The 17,903-nt window shown below is 35.6% G+C and overlaps 1 protein-coding gene across 10 annotated transcripts in view; it reads left to right on the top strand.

Moving 5' to 3' along the window:
• The window catches only part of ATRX (ATRX chromatin remodeler), a 269,851-nt gene that overhangs the window by 179,131 nt on the left and 72,817 nt on the right, over positions 1 to 17,903 (top strand). For all 10 annotated transcript variants that reach the window (XM_065916981.1, XM_065916979.1, XM_065916987.1 and 7 more), the window contains 6 exons: positions 210 to 347; positions 1,345 to 1,520; positions 2,893 to 3,010; positions 8,093 to 8,223; positions 10,067 to 10,155; positions 10,285 to 10,457. In XM_065916981.1, coding sequence (XP_065773053.1) covers positions 210 to 347; positions 1,345 to 1,520; positions 2,893 to 3,010; positions 8,093 to 8,223; positions 10,067 to 10,155; positions 10,285 to 10,457 — 825 coding nt within the window. The remainder of the gene's footprint in view (positions 1 to 209; positions 348 to 1,344; positions 1,521 to 2,892; positions 3,011 to 8,092; positions 8,224 to 10,066; positions 10,156 to 10,284; positions 10,458 to 17,903) is intronic.

Here is a 17,903-nt window from a genome sequence, read left to right as displayed (position 1 = left end):
AGAGGCCCTTAAGTACCATCATATTAGTACTTTAATAAACTTAATACTGTTAGTACCACATTAACCAAATATAGCAGCAGATAAAATATAACTGTTCTTATCAGGATGTTGTTTCCACAGCATCTTTCCATAAGAGCAGCACTGTAAAGTGATTAACTTAAATGGATTGTGCTTTTAATTTTATTATGTATTAAATGTTGTTTTTCTAGGACCTGACTTTGTTGTTTGTGATGAAGGCCATATTCTAAAAAATGAAGCATCTGCTGTTTCAAAAGCTATGAATTCTATACGATCAAGGCGGAGGATTATTTTAACGGGAACACCACTTCAAAATAACCTAATTGAGTGTGAGTCAATGTGTAAAAGAATGTATCCAGTTTTGGAGGAGTTACTGATAGGAACTTGGAAAGAAATGCTATGCTAAATGAAAGTTTTAGGAAGGTGGAGATTGGAGGAGAGTTGTGTTGAATTGATGTTAGGATACAGTTTGCTGAGGCTGAGGATAAATGATGTGAACCCAGAGAAGTGACTTGTGAGTTTCCCTCATTTTCATATGTGTGTGGTGACACTAAAGAGGGAACATGAGTTACTCAGCAAATAGCAAATTGAAATATCCCATTGTAATCTGTTCTAATAGGTTTTTGTTATTTTTTATGTTATTTCCATTCTCTTAGTATTTTTATAGTTACTGTTTTCTGTTTTATTATTTGAATACTGGTTATAGTTTCACTTTATCTTTCTTTACATTTATCTATAATATATATCTATATTTTATCTTTATTTTTGTCTGTCCCAGTTTTCCCCTTTGTTCTTGCCCCATTTATAGAATGTTACCCTGTTTCACATTGTGGTCCTGTATAGCATAGGGCAACTATTTAGGACTTCTTGAACTAAATCAGTTAATTCAAAATTTGATCTAGTGGCTTATTACTTGATTTTATTATTTTGGTTCAGTATCTATGTTGTTTTCACAAGATACCCTTGCTGATCATAAAGTCATGGTTAGAATTACAGAGCGGTTGTTTTATACTCAATATCTATTAGAAAGACTAGTGAGTTAGAATGAAATGTTCTAGGTATTGTTTTTCCTAAACATTCATTTCCTAAACAGTCTAGAATTTTGGATTGGGTTTTATTTGAATTTCTCATCTGGTTTAGGTAATCCATTTCTAGATCAGACTGATAAACCAGTGTTTAGTCTACACTCACTTTTGTGTTCTTTCTTTGTATCTTAATTCTAATGCTGCCATGGCATGCATTTTTGACATGAGCATTTTGTCAGAGAATTTTTCTCAGTTCTTTTAGCTATTACTGTTGTTAATGAACTAATATCTTCTTTCTTAGATCATTGCATGGTTAACTTTATCAAAGAAAATTTGCTTGGATCCATTAAGGAATTCAGGAATCGGTTTATAAATCCAATCCAAAATGGTCAGTGTGCAGATTCTACCATGGTAGATGTCAGAGTAATGAAAAAACGTGCTCACATTCTCTATGAAATGTTAGCTGGATGTGTTCAGGTACAAGTACATTCCACAGTAATAATATATTGTTACTTTGTTATATTGTAATCTCAAAATGTTTTCTGAATTTAAACTTGAATTATTTTGTGTTTCCATCTCCTTCTTTCAGTAGTTTTAGAGTTAAATCTTCTTGCACTCTTTTCCAAAGTGTATTTAGTATTGCAATACAATGTTGTAAAGTAAATAAATAATTTTAAAAAATTGCATTGAGATGTTTAGAACATACTCGATTAATTCATTTGCTGGATGTGTAGCTTTATATGTTTATATGTTAATGTTTAGATTTTTCTCAATCTTAAGATAGGGGATATGTAAAAGGAACACAGCTATTATGATTAAGAAATTTCTGTGCTCACCAGATTTTATAGTACAGTATTCCGAACCTCATTTGTTTGAAATGGTTGTAGGAAAGGCACTTAGGAATTATGAAAGAAGTAATCCTGAAGAAACAGTTTTGTTAATTCCAAGTACATACAATAACTTTAATGGACTAATAGTGTTCTTGACACATAGATCTTCAGTAAACCATTGTTAATGAGTAGATAAGTATGTAGAGACTGACCAAGCAGTTAATAGATCTCAGTTCTTTATTTTTCTTAAGACACCAGCTATTAATGGATGTAACAGATGAGATAGGCTGTCCTTTTGACTGACTCTAACTACTGTTATATAAGGTAAAAGTTATTCTGTTTGTTCAGGTTACCCACAGGTACTAGCAGGTACTCTTATTTCTGTATTACTGCTACTACTTAGGTGGCATATTTTTCTGATTTAGGTAGTCATTTGTATCTATCACATTAGTGTTCTTTCTTTTCTGTTCCTATGTTATATGGTTTTAAGAATGCCTATACATGGCTTATTTTCTCAATTGGACAAACATTCCCCCTGATGTTATATGTTATCCTCTGGCATGTTGGCACATTTTACCCAAAGGATAACCCAGACTGCATTGGACTTTGATTCATCCGTTTTACTGTATGATTAAAGCAATTTTTTTTTGCTAGCATTACCTACTGTATCCCCTCCCCACCTTTTTTTTCTTTTCTTTTTTCTATATAGAGGAGACCATTTGAAAACCTAAATTGCTCACTTGGTAGTATGGCCACTTCAATTTAAAACCTGCCTGGTGTGTTGCAGTATCTTTTTACCAGTGAGTCATACTGTGTAGTCACATGAAATACATTAACTACAATTAAATGGGATCATTGTGTGATTAAAGAGGGTAAATATATTTAAGTAAATGTTTTCTTATATGTCTGGTACCTTTTATTTGTGTGCACTTTTTAGTTGCAAGCAGTGATGATTCTTAGAGCAGTTAATTCCTGTCATATATTTAACTAATTTTCCTTCTGTTTATTATTAATTACAGAGGAAAGATTATACAGCATTAACAAAGTTTTTGCCTCCAAAGCATGAGTATGTTTTAGCTGTGAGAATGACTCCTATTCAGTGCAAACTCTATCAGTACTACTTAGATCACTTAACAGGTAACAAATACACTTAGTTTATTGTTTTTTTTTTCCTTAAGACATTCTTTTTCTGAAGAATGCTGTCATGGTAATTTTACCACATCAGTTGTTCTTCTGCAATTTGGATTTGCATAAAATGGTATGTTTATATTGTAAAAACAAAAAATATTTCTAATTAAAAAACTAATATTCTCAAAATAAAACTAAGGAACAAACTAGTGAAAAAATATATAGAATATATCAATAATGCCTTAATTTGTAAAGAGCTTTTATTTCATAAAATATTATGTATTTGACTAAATCCATAGAAGAAGATACATAAAATTCCAATGTATTATTAAAAATATCCAACCACATTAATAAAAGACCTATAAGTCAAACTCATGAAATTGCTTTTTTAGGTATCAAATTGACAAATGTTGAAGGGGAAAAAGGGCAGAATACAAAGCAGGGCACATATTATGTCCCAATGTTACAACAAAAGTACACGAAATGCCTAAAATACACAAATATCTTAATAACATGTTATTTTCTGAGTGATTACATTATGAGGAACTTATACTCTTTTCCATGTGCTTTTTTAAAATTGTTGTTATTTTAAAATGCTTATTTTTTTTATCTTTGACCATATTGGGTCTTAGCTGTGGCATATAATAGCTTTTGTTGCTGCACACGGGCTTCTCTTCACTTGTGGCACGTGAGTTCCAGAGCATGTGGGCTCTGTAGTTGCAGCATGCTGGCTTTTCTCTAGTTTGTGGCATGTGGGCTGAGTTGCCCCACAGCATGTGGGATCTTAGTTCCTGGACCAGGGATTGAACCCGTGTCCCCTGCATTGAAGGCAGATCTTATCCACTGGACTACCAGAAAAGTCACTCTATGTGCTTTTAAAACATACAGCAGATAGATACTGTTTCATCATCAATAAATTCAGGTGTTCGTATGTGTCTGTTTGTCCAAGGTTGTCACCATTCACAGAGCAAAATGTTAGTTTCTGTTTGGTCTGGAGTGAAATTTTTTACTTGTTGGTCACTTTATTCTGGTACCTTTCCCCAGTTGATATGCCAGATTTATTTAGGGGCTATAGGTTAGAAGGCACTCTTCAGCCATTTTTAATACAAGAATTGATCAAAAAATAATAGAGAGTGGAGGTTTATACATACACATTACAGTGATGCTTCATATTAGTAGTTAAAGTAACACTCTTTGTGACAGATAATTTCTGCTTTAGAAAATAGAATAATGATGATGGTCCCAGCAGTTCTGCTTTGGGGAAAACAGGTTTCTAATGTTTGTATTTTATAGAGATTTTTTGCTTTATTTTTAAAACAACTTTCTGACTGACTTTTGAAAGGAGATCATTTCTAATAAGACACACATTTTCATTTTTATATTAATCATAAGCTATTAGATTTATTGTACCATTTGGACTTGAATGACAAAAAGTGCGGACATCATTAAGTAACTAAATATAGTCATTCCAGTGAGAAAGAGAGGGATGTTGAGACCTGTCTTTCTTTAATCTCTGAATAATAAAAGATGCTAAATTTGGTCACTTAATATTTTCTCCAAAATATTTAAAATTTTGTCTCATTGTGGGGAATGTGCTGTTATAAAATATTAAAGAATCAGTTATGTTTAATAACCAACAGCAAAATGTTAATAGCTCATGTATAGATATTAAAACATACTGTTTCTAAGAGCAGTGCAATATTTAAGATTTAAGGGGACCTCATTTTTTATAACTTTAATTGATAGGAGTAAATATCTAAAGTCCTAACTGCTATAGCTTCTTAACTAAGAAAGGTATGGTTGTTAATTTATCTGGTACCATGAATCTTTCATTCATGAGAATGTCTTGGAATTTCCCCCCTACTAAATGTGATGTTTTATTTTCCTTAAAGTAGAATAACCTGAGTTAATAATCCCTTGGAAAAAAACTTTCATAAAAGGCCAAATGGATTATATTCAAAGCTGCTTTATCTTGATTCTCACTAGTAACCATCAAAGTGTTTCTCCCAAAATGTCACCTATCTCACTTGCAATTAAAATCTTTGATACCTTATTGATTACATAGTCCAAAAATACTTTTGTTTCTTTATTTGACTCTTTTTATATTCAACTTAGCTTTAAGAAGTTCACATAATTGTTTTCTTTTAATATTAGCAACAATTTGATGGTAATTTTAGTAGTAATTATAGTATATTTAATATTAGCAGAATTAAAGTCATAAAAGACTAAATTTAATGAATCAAGAAAATTAGTATCTTCGTAATTTTCCTTCATTCTCTAAAAAATGCAATTCTTTTCTTTCCTTATTACCATCAAATTCTCTGGTGACTCAGACAGTGAAGAATCTGCCTGCAGTGCGAGAGATGCAGGTTTGATTCCTGGGTCAGGAATTTCCCCTGGAGGAGGGCATGACAACCCACTCCAGTTTTCTTGCCTGGAGAATTCCATGGACAGAAACCTGGTGGGCTACAGTCCATGGTGTCACAAAGAGTCAGACACAACTCAGCAGCTAACACTTTCACTCTCCATCAGAAGTTTCTGTTTACATGTAAGCCTCTGCCTTCAGTAAACACTTTAGGTTTTATACGTATGAATACTTAGTTTTAAAACAGCCTGATTTTTAGCTTAAATCACTATTAAAATCCATACATTGTCTTAGGCATGCTGAAATGGAGCACATACAAAAACAGTCTACAGAATGGAAGAAAATATTTATAAGTCATTTTCCTAAAAGGGATTAATATCCAGAACATATAAAGAACTCTTACAGCTTCTGTGTGTGCATGTGCTCATTTGCTTCAGTCATTTCTGACTCTTTGCGACCCTGTGCACTGTAGCCCGCCAAACTCCTCTGTCCATGGGATTCTCCAGGCAAGAATACTGGAGTGGGTTGCCTTGCCCTCCTCCAGGGGATCTTCCTGTCCTAGGGATCCAACCTGTGTTTCTTATGTCTTCTGCATTGGCAAGCGAGTTCTTTACCACTAGCGCCACCTGGGAAGCCCCTTACAACCTAATAACAACAAAAACCAAACCTAACAACAACAAAAACCAAACAAGTCAATTCAAAAACGGACATAGGGGTTTTCAATAGACACATCTCCAAAAAAGATATACAAGTGACTGACAAGCACATTAAAAGATGCTCTATATTATCACTAGTTATTTAAGAAATGCAAATAAAACCAAGAGATACCATATCACACCCAATAGGATGACTCTCAGATAAAGATAAGTATTGGAAGTGATATGGAGGAATTAGAACACTTGTGTAGCTGCTGTGACAAAAGTGTGGCAGTTGCTCAAAGCGTTGAGCAGAGAATTACCATGTGATACAGCAATTGTACTTCTAGGTAAAATTCTACTTTCAAAATAATTGAAAGCAAGAATTCAAAACAGATAGTTATCAATTCATGTTTATATAGCAGCATTATTTGTAATAGCCAAAAACATGGAAGCAATCAAAGTGTCCATCAAGTAATGAATAGATGAACAAAATATGATATATGCAAACAATGGAATATTACAATCTTTTAAAGAAATTCTGACATGAATGGAACTTGGAGACATCATGTTAAGTAAAATAAGTCAGAAACAAAAGGACAAATACTGTGTGATTACATTTAGAGTTGACTAGAAGAGTCAGATTCATTTAACTGATACAGAGTTTCTGTTAACAATCATGGCAAAAGTTTTAGAAATGTAGAGTGCTGATGGTTGTACAACGTTTTGATTATACTTAATGCCACTGAATTGTACTCTTATAAATAGAGAACAATAAAATCCTATTATCTTTAAAAATGAATGGATCTATGTACTATACATTACAAGTTGATTCAATGGTTCTGGAGTAGGGCTTAGGCAGCTGCATTTTTATAATACCTCTGGGTGATTCTGATGTACCCTCTGCCTGAGAATCACTTCTCTAAATGTTGCTCAATATGATTAGCCATCAGGGAAATATAAATCAAAACCAGAACAAGATATAGCCATACCTAGCCTCTTTAAGTGTTCAAGTGTAGAGACTCATTTATGTCTTTGTAGAAATAAAAGGATTATAAGAGAATGCTATCAAGAAATTAGATGCCTCATTTTCACAGCAATGATTTCTATCATACACAGTGGCAATACCTCTAATCAGGCTAAATAGCGAGTACTGTATTTTTATGCTTTTTTATTCATATTTCATATCATTACTGAATATACATCTTGTCCCTCATGGAGATGTGAATTTAGATCTTTTAAAACTGTGGACAGAAAAATGTTATTGTTTAAATACCGTTCTTTTAAAAGATCAACTTTGTTCTTTTGTGTTTTACCCCCTTGATAATTTTGTCATATTAATGAAATGTACATTCATTTCATTTTTACTTCATTTTCATATAAAAAATATATTGTTGAAGTTTCTCTGGGCAAAATAAATAATTTTTTCAACTTGAAAAGCAGTTTTTATAAATACTGGATTTTTTACATAAGAGTTTTGATTAAGTACTGTATACAAAGAGTGGCTTTATCTAAAGCAGGAATTTGTAATTTAGAGCACATGGATATGTGCTCATGAATCTAGCACATGAATCTAGGACCTGAATAAGAAAATACTGCCTGTTTTCACTAACCTCTATCAAAAATATGGCATTTTTCTAGTTATTAATTCAGGCAATAAACCATAGTAGTATTAGTGATAACTGTGACTTTGTTACCAATAGAAATAAGAAGTATTTCTACATATTATTGTTGTTACTGATATCTCAAACTTATTTACCTTTATCAGTACTTCAAAATTTCAGGCCATTGTTAGACTTACTACTATATTTGTTATTTAATGCATTAATAAGGTATGCATATCACTATACCACAAGTTTGTTTTTTTAACATTTTGATCATTTCTGTATGATGGATTTCTTTTGTAATCCTGTTTATTTTATGTGTTTTGAAATAGTCTAAAAATGAGGGCCTATTAGCTTCTCTACAGGGCCAGAGTATTCTGATGCACAGATCAATCAAAGGTCCTAATACAGAAACACCTTGGTTGAACTAGAGAATTCTTATGTCTTAACATTAGCTCTTTTTTTTTTTTTTTTCCCTTTTGATCAGGCGTAGGTAATAGCAGTGAAGGCGGAAGAGGAAAGGCAGGTGCAAAACTTTTCCAAGATTTTCAAATGTTAAGTAGAATCTGGACTCATCCATGGTGTTTGCAGCTGGACTACATTAGTAAAGAAAATAAGGTAAATTAACTAACCTAAAATTGATCAAAAGGTATCTGTAGTAAGTAGAATAACTTTGGAAAAAAGTTGATCTGTATAGACTTAATGTATATTCAGATTTCTTTTTCTTTGTGGTACAATTCAACCTATTTTATTTCTAGTTAATTACTCTGTGTTTCAATGAATTGTGATTATGGAAGGAGTGTTAAATGTTCATCTTTTAAAAAATTTTTAGTGGCATATAGTTGATTTACAATGTTGTGTTACTTTCTGTTGTATAGCAAGGTGAATCAGTTGTACGTATATCCACTCTTTTTTAGATTCTATTCCCATATAGGTCATTACTGAGTATTGAGTAGAGTTCCTTCTGCTATACAGTAGGTCTTTATTATAATATTGTGTATATGTCAATCTCAATCCCCTACCCCCTTCCCGATGGTAACCATAAGATTGTTTTCTACACCTGTGACTCTTATTTCTGTTGCTTAAATAAGTTCACTTGTACCCTTTTTTTAGATTCCACATATAAGCAATATCATACAATATTTGTCCTCCTCTGTCTGACTTACTTCACTCAGAATGATAATCTCTAGGTCCATCCATGTTGCTGCAAATGGCATCATTTCATTTTTTATGGCTGAATAATTTCCATTGTGTGTGTGTGTATATACACACCACATATTCTTTATCCATTTCTCTGTCAGTGGACATTTAGGTTGCTTCCATATCTTGGCTATTGTACACTTTTTGAATTACAGTTTTTTCCAGGTATATGCCCAGGACTGGGATTGCTAGATCATGTGGCAACTCTACTTTTAGTTTTTTAAGGAACCTCCATACTGTTCTCCATATTGGCTGTACCAATTTACATTCCCACTATCAAGGCTTCCCTGGTGTTTCAAGACAATAAAGAATCCACCTGCAATGTGGGAGACCTGGGTTAGATCCCTGGGTTGGGAAGATTCCTTGGAGGAGGGCATGACCACCCGCTCCAGTTTTCTTACCTGGAGAATTCCCATGGACAGAGGAACCTGGCAGGCTACAGTCCATGAGGTCACAAAGAGTCAGACACGACTGAGCGACTAAGCACACACACACCAGCAGTATAAAGGGTTCGCCTTTCTCCACACCGTCGCTAGTATATATTGTTTGTTGAGTCTTGATGGTTGTCATTCTGACCAGTGTGAGATGGTACCTCGTTGTTTTGTCTCTGGTTTCCTTTGCTTTGCAAAAGCTTTTTAAATTTTAATTAGGTCCCATTTGTTGATTTTTGTTTCTATCTTCACTACTCTCAGATGTGAGTCAAAAAAGATCTTGCTGCGATTTGTGTCAGAGAGTGTTCTGCCTATGTTTTCCTATAAGGGTTTTATAGTATCCAGCCTTACGTTTAAGACTTTAATCCATTTTGAGTTCATTTTTGTGTATGGTGTTAGGAAATGTTCTAATTTCATTTTTACATATAGCTGTCCAGTTTTCCCGGCACCACTTATTGAAGAGACTATCTTTTCTCAATTGTATATTCTTGTCTCTTCTGTCATAGATTAACATCTTTCATAACCATAGTAAAATAGTCAAAATTAAGAAATTCAAATAAGTACTAGTAACTAAACAATAGATGTTAATTGGATTTCATCACTTTATGTATTTACATCCTTTTTCTTTTCCATGAGTCAATCTAAGACTTCACGTTGCATTTATTAGTCATATCTGTGATGTTTCCTTTATTTTTTCTAATATATTATAGTTCTTCAGTTCTTTCTTATCTTATAACAGTGAACTTACCCTTAAATGAAATAGACATCATCATTATAATTTCCAGTATAAATTGAAATAAATTCTTAAAATGTTCATTTTTTTTCCCTAGGGATATTTTGATGAAGACAGTATGGATGAATTTATAGCTTCAGATTCCGATGAAACCTCCATGAGTTTAAGCTCTGATGATTATACAAAGTAAATTGAATACTTTTTGTGCCCTGTGTTGACATGTTTAAAATCCCAACTTGCTGATTGTCTTCTAATAATTGGCACTTGTATTTTTCCTGTGTTTCCCTAATCATTTGGATTTGTTCTCTTTTTTAGAAAGAAAAAAGCAAAGGGGAAAAAGGGAAAAAAAGATAGTAGCTCAAGTGGAAGTGGCAGTGACAATGATGTTGAAGTGATTAAAGTCTGGAATTCAAGATCTCGAGGAGGTGGAGAAGGAAATGTGGATGAAACAGGAAACAATCCCTCAGTTTCTTTAAAACTGGAAGAAAGTGAGTAATAAATCTTGCATATATCATGGAGCATTGATTTAGAAAATATCATATCATTGTAAAGTCATGCTTCTTTATTAATTATCCTCACCAATGGGCTCAAAGGAATATCTTTACACAATTGGTAAGCATCTAGGATAATCATATGCACATAATAGCAACAAATGTTTAATGAATGTTAAAGTAGAAGCAAACCATTGTGCTCTCTCTGGTATTTAAGAAGAAGGGAAAAAAGAAATACTAACATTTATTTACACATATATGCCTCAATTCTATATAATTTTCACTCCATGTGTTAACTTACTTAATTCTTGAACAGACTCACAATATTGTTATATCTTTATAAATGATTGGTAGAAGAGGATTCAGACCTAGGTATATCCTATTTTAAACCCACCATGGTGATTTCACTTAACTACATATAAATAACTGTAAGCATTTCAGGTAATAAACTATGATTGTCATTCATTTTATACAGTAAAACTAGTTTTGATGTTTTAGTCTTTTTCCTTTGTAATTCTTCATAATCTATATTTATTGACTATTTTAGATTTCCCGTGTCTCAGGTACAGTTGTGTCATCTACTTTGCTTTCTCTTTCTTTCTTTCTCTTGTGCATGAGTATAAACTCAATGAAAGTCTTCCATTGAACTTCCCAGTGGCTTAAGTTCTCTTTACTCATATCTACATTTGAAGGATGAATACTCAGGCTCCACATTCTCCTAGAGCAGTCTGACTAGATGTTTAGAAACTCAAGTGCTAGGAACAGATAGCTGAATATTTAAAATATCTAGAGACACAACAGTATAAATAACTCTAAATATGTGGCATTTGTGAATCATGGAGCAAAGTATAGACCATCTGTGAAGAGAAGGGAGATGTGGCTGCCAGCTCAGTGAATGACCTATGAACAGACAAGCTTAGCTGGTCTCAGGCCTGCAACTGTACAAATTTGGTGATTCCCTGATAAACATTTCTCTCTCAGTACCTCCTTGGAATAGACAGATGGCAGCCTAACAACAGACCTTGGCTTACTTCTCTGAGAAATCAGGGGAGTAGTATAAATTAAATTGCAAAATTTCTTTTCTTATTATTTTTGAAATTTAGTTAATTTATTTATTTTTATTTTTGGTGACATTGGGTCTTAGTTGTGACACCTGGGCTCTGTAGTTGTGGTGTACAGGCTTAGTTTCCCTGCAGCATGTAGGAACCTAGTTCCTTGATTAGGGCTTGAACCCATGTCCCCTGCACTGGGAGGTAGACTCCCAACCACTGGACCACCAAAGCAGTCCCTCTTTTCTTGTTTTTGTCCCCTGCTATCCCAGAAAGACAGCTTAGCAGTGTTCATCTTCCAACTAGATTTAAAGTATACTTAAGGGAATAATTGGGCTTCCCTGGTGGCTCAGAGGTTAAAGTGCCTGCCTGCAATTTGGGAGACCTGGGTTCGATCCCTGGGTTGGGAAGATTCCCTGGAGAAGGAAATGGCAACCCACTCCCATATTCTTGCCTGGAGAATCCCATGGATGGAGGAGCCTGGTGGGCTACAGTCCATGGGGTCGCAAAGAGTCAGAAACGACTGAGCGACTTCACTTTCACTTTTCACTTCTAAAGGAATGGTTAAAGTTTAATTTAAGGTGGTGGAAATCTCCTGCTATTTTCTCCTCTGATCTCCTGATCTGCATTTCACTTAAGTTTTCCTTAGTCTCTCATCTCATAATTAGAAATAAATAGCTCATAGTTTATGTGTTCCTGGGAATGATTTTTCCGAAAATACTCCTGTTGAAGTTTTTCTTATAACTTATGGTTAAGAGAAAAGAGAGTAGACCAACCAGTATGTATCATACTGTGCTCTAAATCGGTTACATAAAAGTATGTTGAGGTATAGATCCCTTCATCAGTTGGAAGTACAGATGGAGTCTAATGCAACTGGGTTGCTTTCAGAAATGAGGAGCTTCTTCCAGTTTTCCTATTGTGCTATTATAAGTATTAGGTTGGTATAAACGTAATTAATGGTTTCAGACAGTGATTTTTAAATTATTATAACAAGGCTCAAACATATTTTTATTAATCAAAATAGGAACCATTAAAATCAATGCAGTTTTGCCAACAAGAAGTAAGTTTGCTTATTCCTGTAACATAAAGAATCCATGCTTCAGGATTCGATGATCTCTTGGAAGGCATTTTCTGCCTCCTCATGGTTTTGGAAGCATTTTCCTAGGAAAAAGTTGTTGAGATGCTTGAAGAAGTGGTAGTCTGTTGGTAAGAGGTCAGGTGAATGTGGTGGATGAGGGAGAAACCTCATAGCCCAATTCATTCAACTTTTGAAGCATTGGTTGTGTGATGTGCGGTCGGGCATTGTCATGGAGAAGAATTGGGTCATTTCTGTTAATCATTGCTACCTGTAGGCATTGCAGTTTTCGGTGCATGTGATAAATTTGCTGAGCATACTTCACAGGTGTAAATGGTTTCTTTGGTATCAGAAAGCTGTAGTGGATCAGATGGGCAGTGGACTGCCAATCAGTAATCACGACTTTTTTTTGGTGCAAGTTTGACTTTGGGAAGTTCTTTGGAGCTATTTCTTGGTCCAACTGCTGAGCTGGATATCATCAATTGTCATACAAAATCCAGTTTTTGTCACATGTCACAATCTGTTTGATTAATGGTTCATTGTCATTGCGTAGAATGAGAGAAGATGACACTTCAAAATGATTTTTTTGACTTTCAGTCAGCTCATGAGGCACCCACTTATCGAGCTTTTTCACCTTTCCAATTTGCTTCAAATGCTGAATGACCATAGAATTGTCGACAGTGAGTTCTTTGGCAACTTTTTACATAGTTGAAAGAGGATTGTCTTCAGTGATCCTCTCAGTTGTTCGTTGTCAACTTCTGATGGTCAGCCACAGTGCTCCTCATCTTCAAGGCTCTCGTCTCGTTTGCAAAACTTCTTGAACCACCACTGTACTGTACATTCATTATCAGTTCCTGGGCCAGATGTGTTGTTGATGTTGTGAGTTGTCTCCACTGCTTTATGACTCATTCTGAACTCAAGTAAGAAAATCGCTTGAATTTGCTTTTTGTCTAACATCATTTTCCTAGTCTAAAATAAATATAAAATAGTAAGTCATAACCCATTAGCAAAAAAGCATAAAGCAAGAAATGCACACTAAAATGATGACAACATTTATTTAGAATGTATTCCAGTATCAAAAGGCAAATTTCAACAATGCAAAAACCGCAATTACTTTTGCACCAACCTAATATCACTTTCCATATTTGCTGAAATATGGAAAAGACTATAAAGAACTGGAGCAAAGAGTAGGTTGCTACATGTTATGAACATAAATGCAGACAGGGAAAGCTGTGGGTTCCAAATGACAAACTTCACCTATTCCTCTAGTTTGTAGCTCTCTGTGGTCAAATAGAAGTCATTCATATATGGATGTATTTCATTTTTTGAAGCTCTCTGCATGTATAGTTGATCAGAAACATTTTTTAGAACAAATAGATGATAAAAATCCATTTTTGTTCTTTAGATCTAGATCTAGATCTATATAAGGCTGAGTAGATCACAGCATATGGTCATATATACCTTGTATATATCATTCATTTTTTGGCCATGCTTTGTGACTTGCAGGATCTTAGTTTCCAGACCAGGGATCCAACCTGGGCCCTGGCACTGAAAGTGCCAAGTCCTAACCACTGGATTGCCAGGAAATTTCCCTCCAAAATAATTTTCTTATAGTAAATGTAAAACCTGAATTGTAAGTATTAAGGAACCAAGGTGTTGCACCTGGAAATGGAAATGGATACTATTAATAAGTAAGTAGGTGGCTGTAATTGACCTATCATTTTTCACTACATATTTCACTTTCCTTTAAAGAGTTGATATCTAATTGATTTGCATTAGCGTTCTGATCTTTCTGAGAAACAGGATCTTGAATAAGTCATTTAAGTTTACCTTACAGCATCTACATCTTTGTGTTTTAGTTTAGTATCATATTAGGATACTTTGTGAGGAGGAAATGACTGTATATAAAATACTTCAAAATATTTGAATTATTATTATTTCACAGCAAGCATACCTTGTTTTATTGTACTTCACAGATACTGTGATTTTTCACAAATTGAAGTTTGGTGGCAACTCTATGTTTAGCACATCTATTGGCACCATTTTTCCAATAATATTTGTTCACTTTGTATCTGTGTGTCACATTTTGGTAATTCTCACAATATTTCAAACTCTTTTGTTACTGTTATGTTTGTTATAGTGCTCTGTGATCAGTGATCTTTGATGTTACAATTTTAATTGTTTTGGGGAGCCATGAGCCACACCCAGGTAAGATAGGCAACTTAATTGATAAATATTGTGCTGTTCAGGTTCTGACTGATCTACCAAATGGCCTTTCCCCTGTGTCTCTCCCTCTCCTCAGGTCTCCATGTCCACTAAGACACAAAATATTGAAATCAGGCCAGTTAATAACCCTACAATGGCCTCTAAATGTTCAAGTGAAAGAAAGACTCATTTGTGTCTCACTTTAAATAAAAAGCTAGAGATGATTAAGTTTAATGAGGAAGACATGTCGAAAGCCAAGATAAGCCAAAACTAGGCCTCTTGCACCAAACAGCTAGTAGCCAGGTTGTAAATTCAAATGCAAAGTTCTTTAAGGAAATTAAAAGTGCTACTCCACTGAACACATGAATGATAAGAAAGTGAAACAGGCTAATTGCTGATATGGAGAAAGTTGTAGTGGTCTGGATAGAAGATCAAACCAGCCATAACATTCTCTTAAGCTAAAAAGCCTAATCCAGGGCTTGACCCAAACTCTCTTCAATTGTAAGAAGCGTGAGAGAGGCAAGGAAGCTGCAGCAGAAAAGTTTGGAGCTAGCAGAGGCTGGTTCAGAGGTTTAAGGAAAGAAGCCATCTTCATAACATAACAGGACAAGGTGAAGCAGCAAGTGGTGATGTAGAAACTGCAGCAAGTCATCCAGAGGATCTAGCTAAGATAATTCATGAAGGTGGCTGCACTAAACAACAGGCTTTCAGTGGAGACAAAATGGTGTTCTATTGGAAGAAGATGCCATCTAGGACTTTCATAGCTAGAGAGGAGAACTGGATTTCCAGCTTCAAAGCACCAAAGAACAGGCTGACTCTTATTAGGAGCTAATGCAGCTGGTGACTTCAAATTGAAGACAGTACATTCTGAAAATCTTAGGCCCCTTAAGAATTATACTAAACCTACTCTGCCTGTGTTCTGTAAATGGAACAACAAAACCCGCATAACCTCACATCTGTCTACAGCATCATTTACTAAGTATTTTAAGCTCACTGTTGAGACCGGCTGGTCAGAAAAAAAGATTCCTCTGAAAGTATTACTGCTCTTGGTCACCCAGGAGCTCTGATGGAGATGTACAATGAGATTAATGTTGTTTTCAAGCCTGCTAACACAGCATTCTTTCTGCAGCCCATGGACCAGGGAGTCATTTCGACTCTCAAGTTTTATTATTTAAGGAGTACCCTTTGTAAGTCTATAATTATCATAGATAGTGATTCCTCTGATGGATCTGGGCAGTCAGTTGAAAACCATCTGGAAAAGACTCACCATTCTAGGTACCATTAAGAACATTTGTGACTCATGGGAAGAGTCCAAAATATGAACATTAACAGGAGTTGGGAAGAAGTTGATTCCAACCTTCATGGATGCCTTTGAGGAGTTCAAGACTTGAGTGGAGGAAGTTACCGCTGATGTGGAAATATCATAGCAAGAGAACTAGAATTAGAATTGGAGCCTGAAGATGTGACTGAATTGCTGTAGTCTCATTATAAAACTTTAAGAGATGAAGAGTTGCTTCTTGTGGATGAACAAAGAGAGTGGTTTCTTGAGATGGAGAATGCTCCTAATGAAGATGCTGTGAAGATGGTGGAAATGACAACAGAGACTTGAGAACCTTTCTTAAACTTAGTTGATAAATCCACGGCAGGGTTTGAGAGGATTGGCTCCAATTTTGAAAGAAGGTCTACTGTGAATAAAATGGTGTCATATGGCATCACATGCTACAAAGAGATAGTTCATGGAAGGAAGAGCTATTATTGATGCAGCAAACTTCATTTTTTAAGGAATTGCCCCAGACACCCCATTATCAGGAACCTGACTATCAGCAGCCATCAACATGGAGGCAAGACTGTCCACCAGCCAGAGCAATTATGACTCGCTTCAGTGAGATGAAGGTTAGCATTTTTTAGCAATAACTACTTTTTAATTAAGGTATGTGCATTGTTTTCTTAAGACATAATGGTATTGCATACTTATTGACTACAGTATAGTATATAAGGGCTTCCTAGGTGGAGCTAGTGGTAAAGAACCCATCTGCCAGTGCAGGAGACGTAAGAGATGCAGGTTCGATCCCTGGGTCAGGAAGATCCCCTAGAGGAGGGCATGACAACTCACTCTAGAGCCTGGAGAATCCCACAGATAGAGGAAGGAGCCTGGTGGGCTATGATGTATAGGTTTGCACAGAGTCAGACACGACTGAAGTGACTTAGCAAGCAAGCATAGTATATAAGCATAACTTTTACAAGTGCTGGGAAACCATGAAGTCATGTGACTCACTTTATTGTGCTATTTGCTTTATTGTGATGGTCTGGAACTAAACATGCAATATCTCTGAGTTATGCACTTGTTTTCAGAGTAAGCTTTATCAGTGAGCATTTATATTTGAAAACATAAAGTAGGTTGAGGAATACGGTGGCACAAGAACACCCTGTCTTTACCTACTCCCCTGAGCACACTGATCTACACCTACATATGGCACACTTCTTGAAGAAAATCTGAGGGCCCAATATGCTGGTGCTGCCAATAGAAGAACCACATAGAAACTAATAGGAAAGTCAGAGACACAGTATCCATGGGAATCTCTCCTCTTTCAGGATGATCTACAGTAGAAAGATATATTGCTGAGGCATCCAAATGCAGACACACTCGCTCTGGGACACAGTGAAAAAACTTTAAAGGCACCTAGAGTATATGTAAAGGAAATATGTTTACTAACCCTGAAGTTGCTGCCAAAATGACAGGGAGCTGCTGGAGATCTGGCTTGGGTAGGAGGCACTGATGATCACAGTTGTTTGGAGTTGCCCCCCGGGACTCCTCCTGGCCTGTGACTGCTGTACTTCCAGCTGCCCCATCAAGGTAGCCTACAGCCCAGCACTCTTCAGGGATTGCTCCTGGACCATGTCCTCTCCAGCTCCAGCTCCCCTTCTAAGGCAGCCTTATACACAGTACTTCCCAGGGGGCTGCCCCTGGACTGTGCCTGCTCCAGGCTCTTTGGTCCCACCACTGCAGTATTGGGCATAGTGTTCCCCAGGGATTAACCCCTGTTGGTGCCCACTGCAGCCCCAGCCAGCCTGCCAAAGCCTCTAGGCCCACGTGGTCTACACAGGGAATGATCC

Source organism: Muntiacus reevesi, chromosome X (genome assembly GCF_963930625.1).
Source record: "Muntiacus reevesi chromosome X, mMunRee1.1, whole genome shotgun sequence".
NCBI classification, from domain to species: Eukaryota; Metazoa; Chordata; class Mammalia; order Artiodactyla; family Cervidae; genus Muntiacus; species Muntiacus reevesi.
Note: the sequence above shows the minus strand (reverse complement) of the source record. Positions and strands in the feature narration are given on the sequence as shown.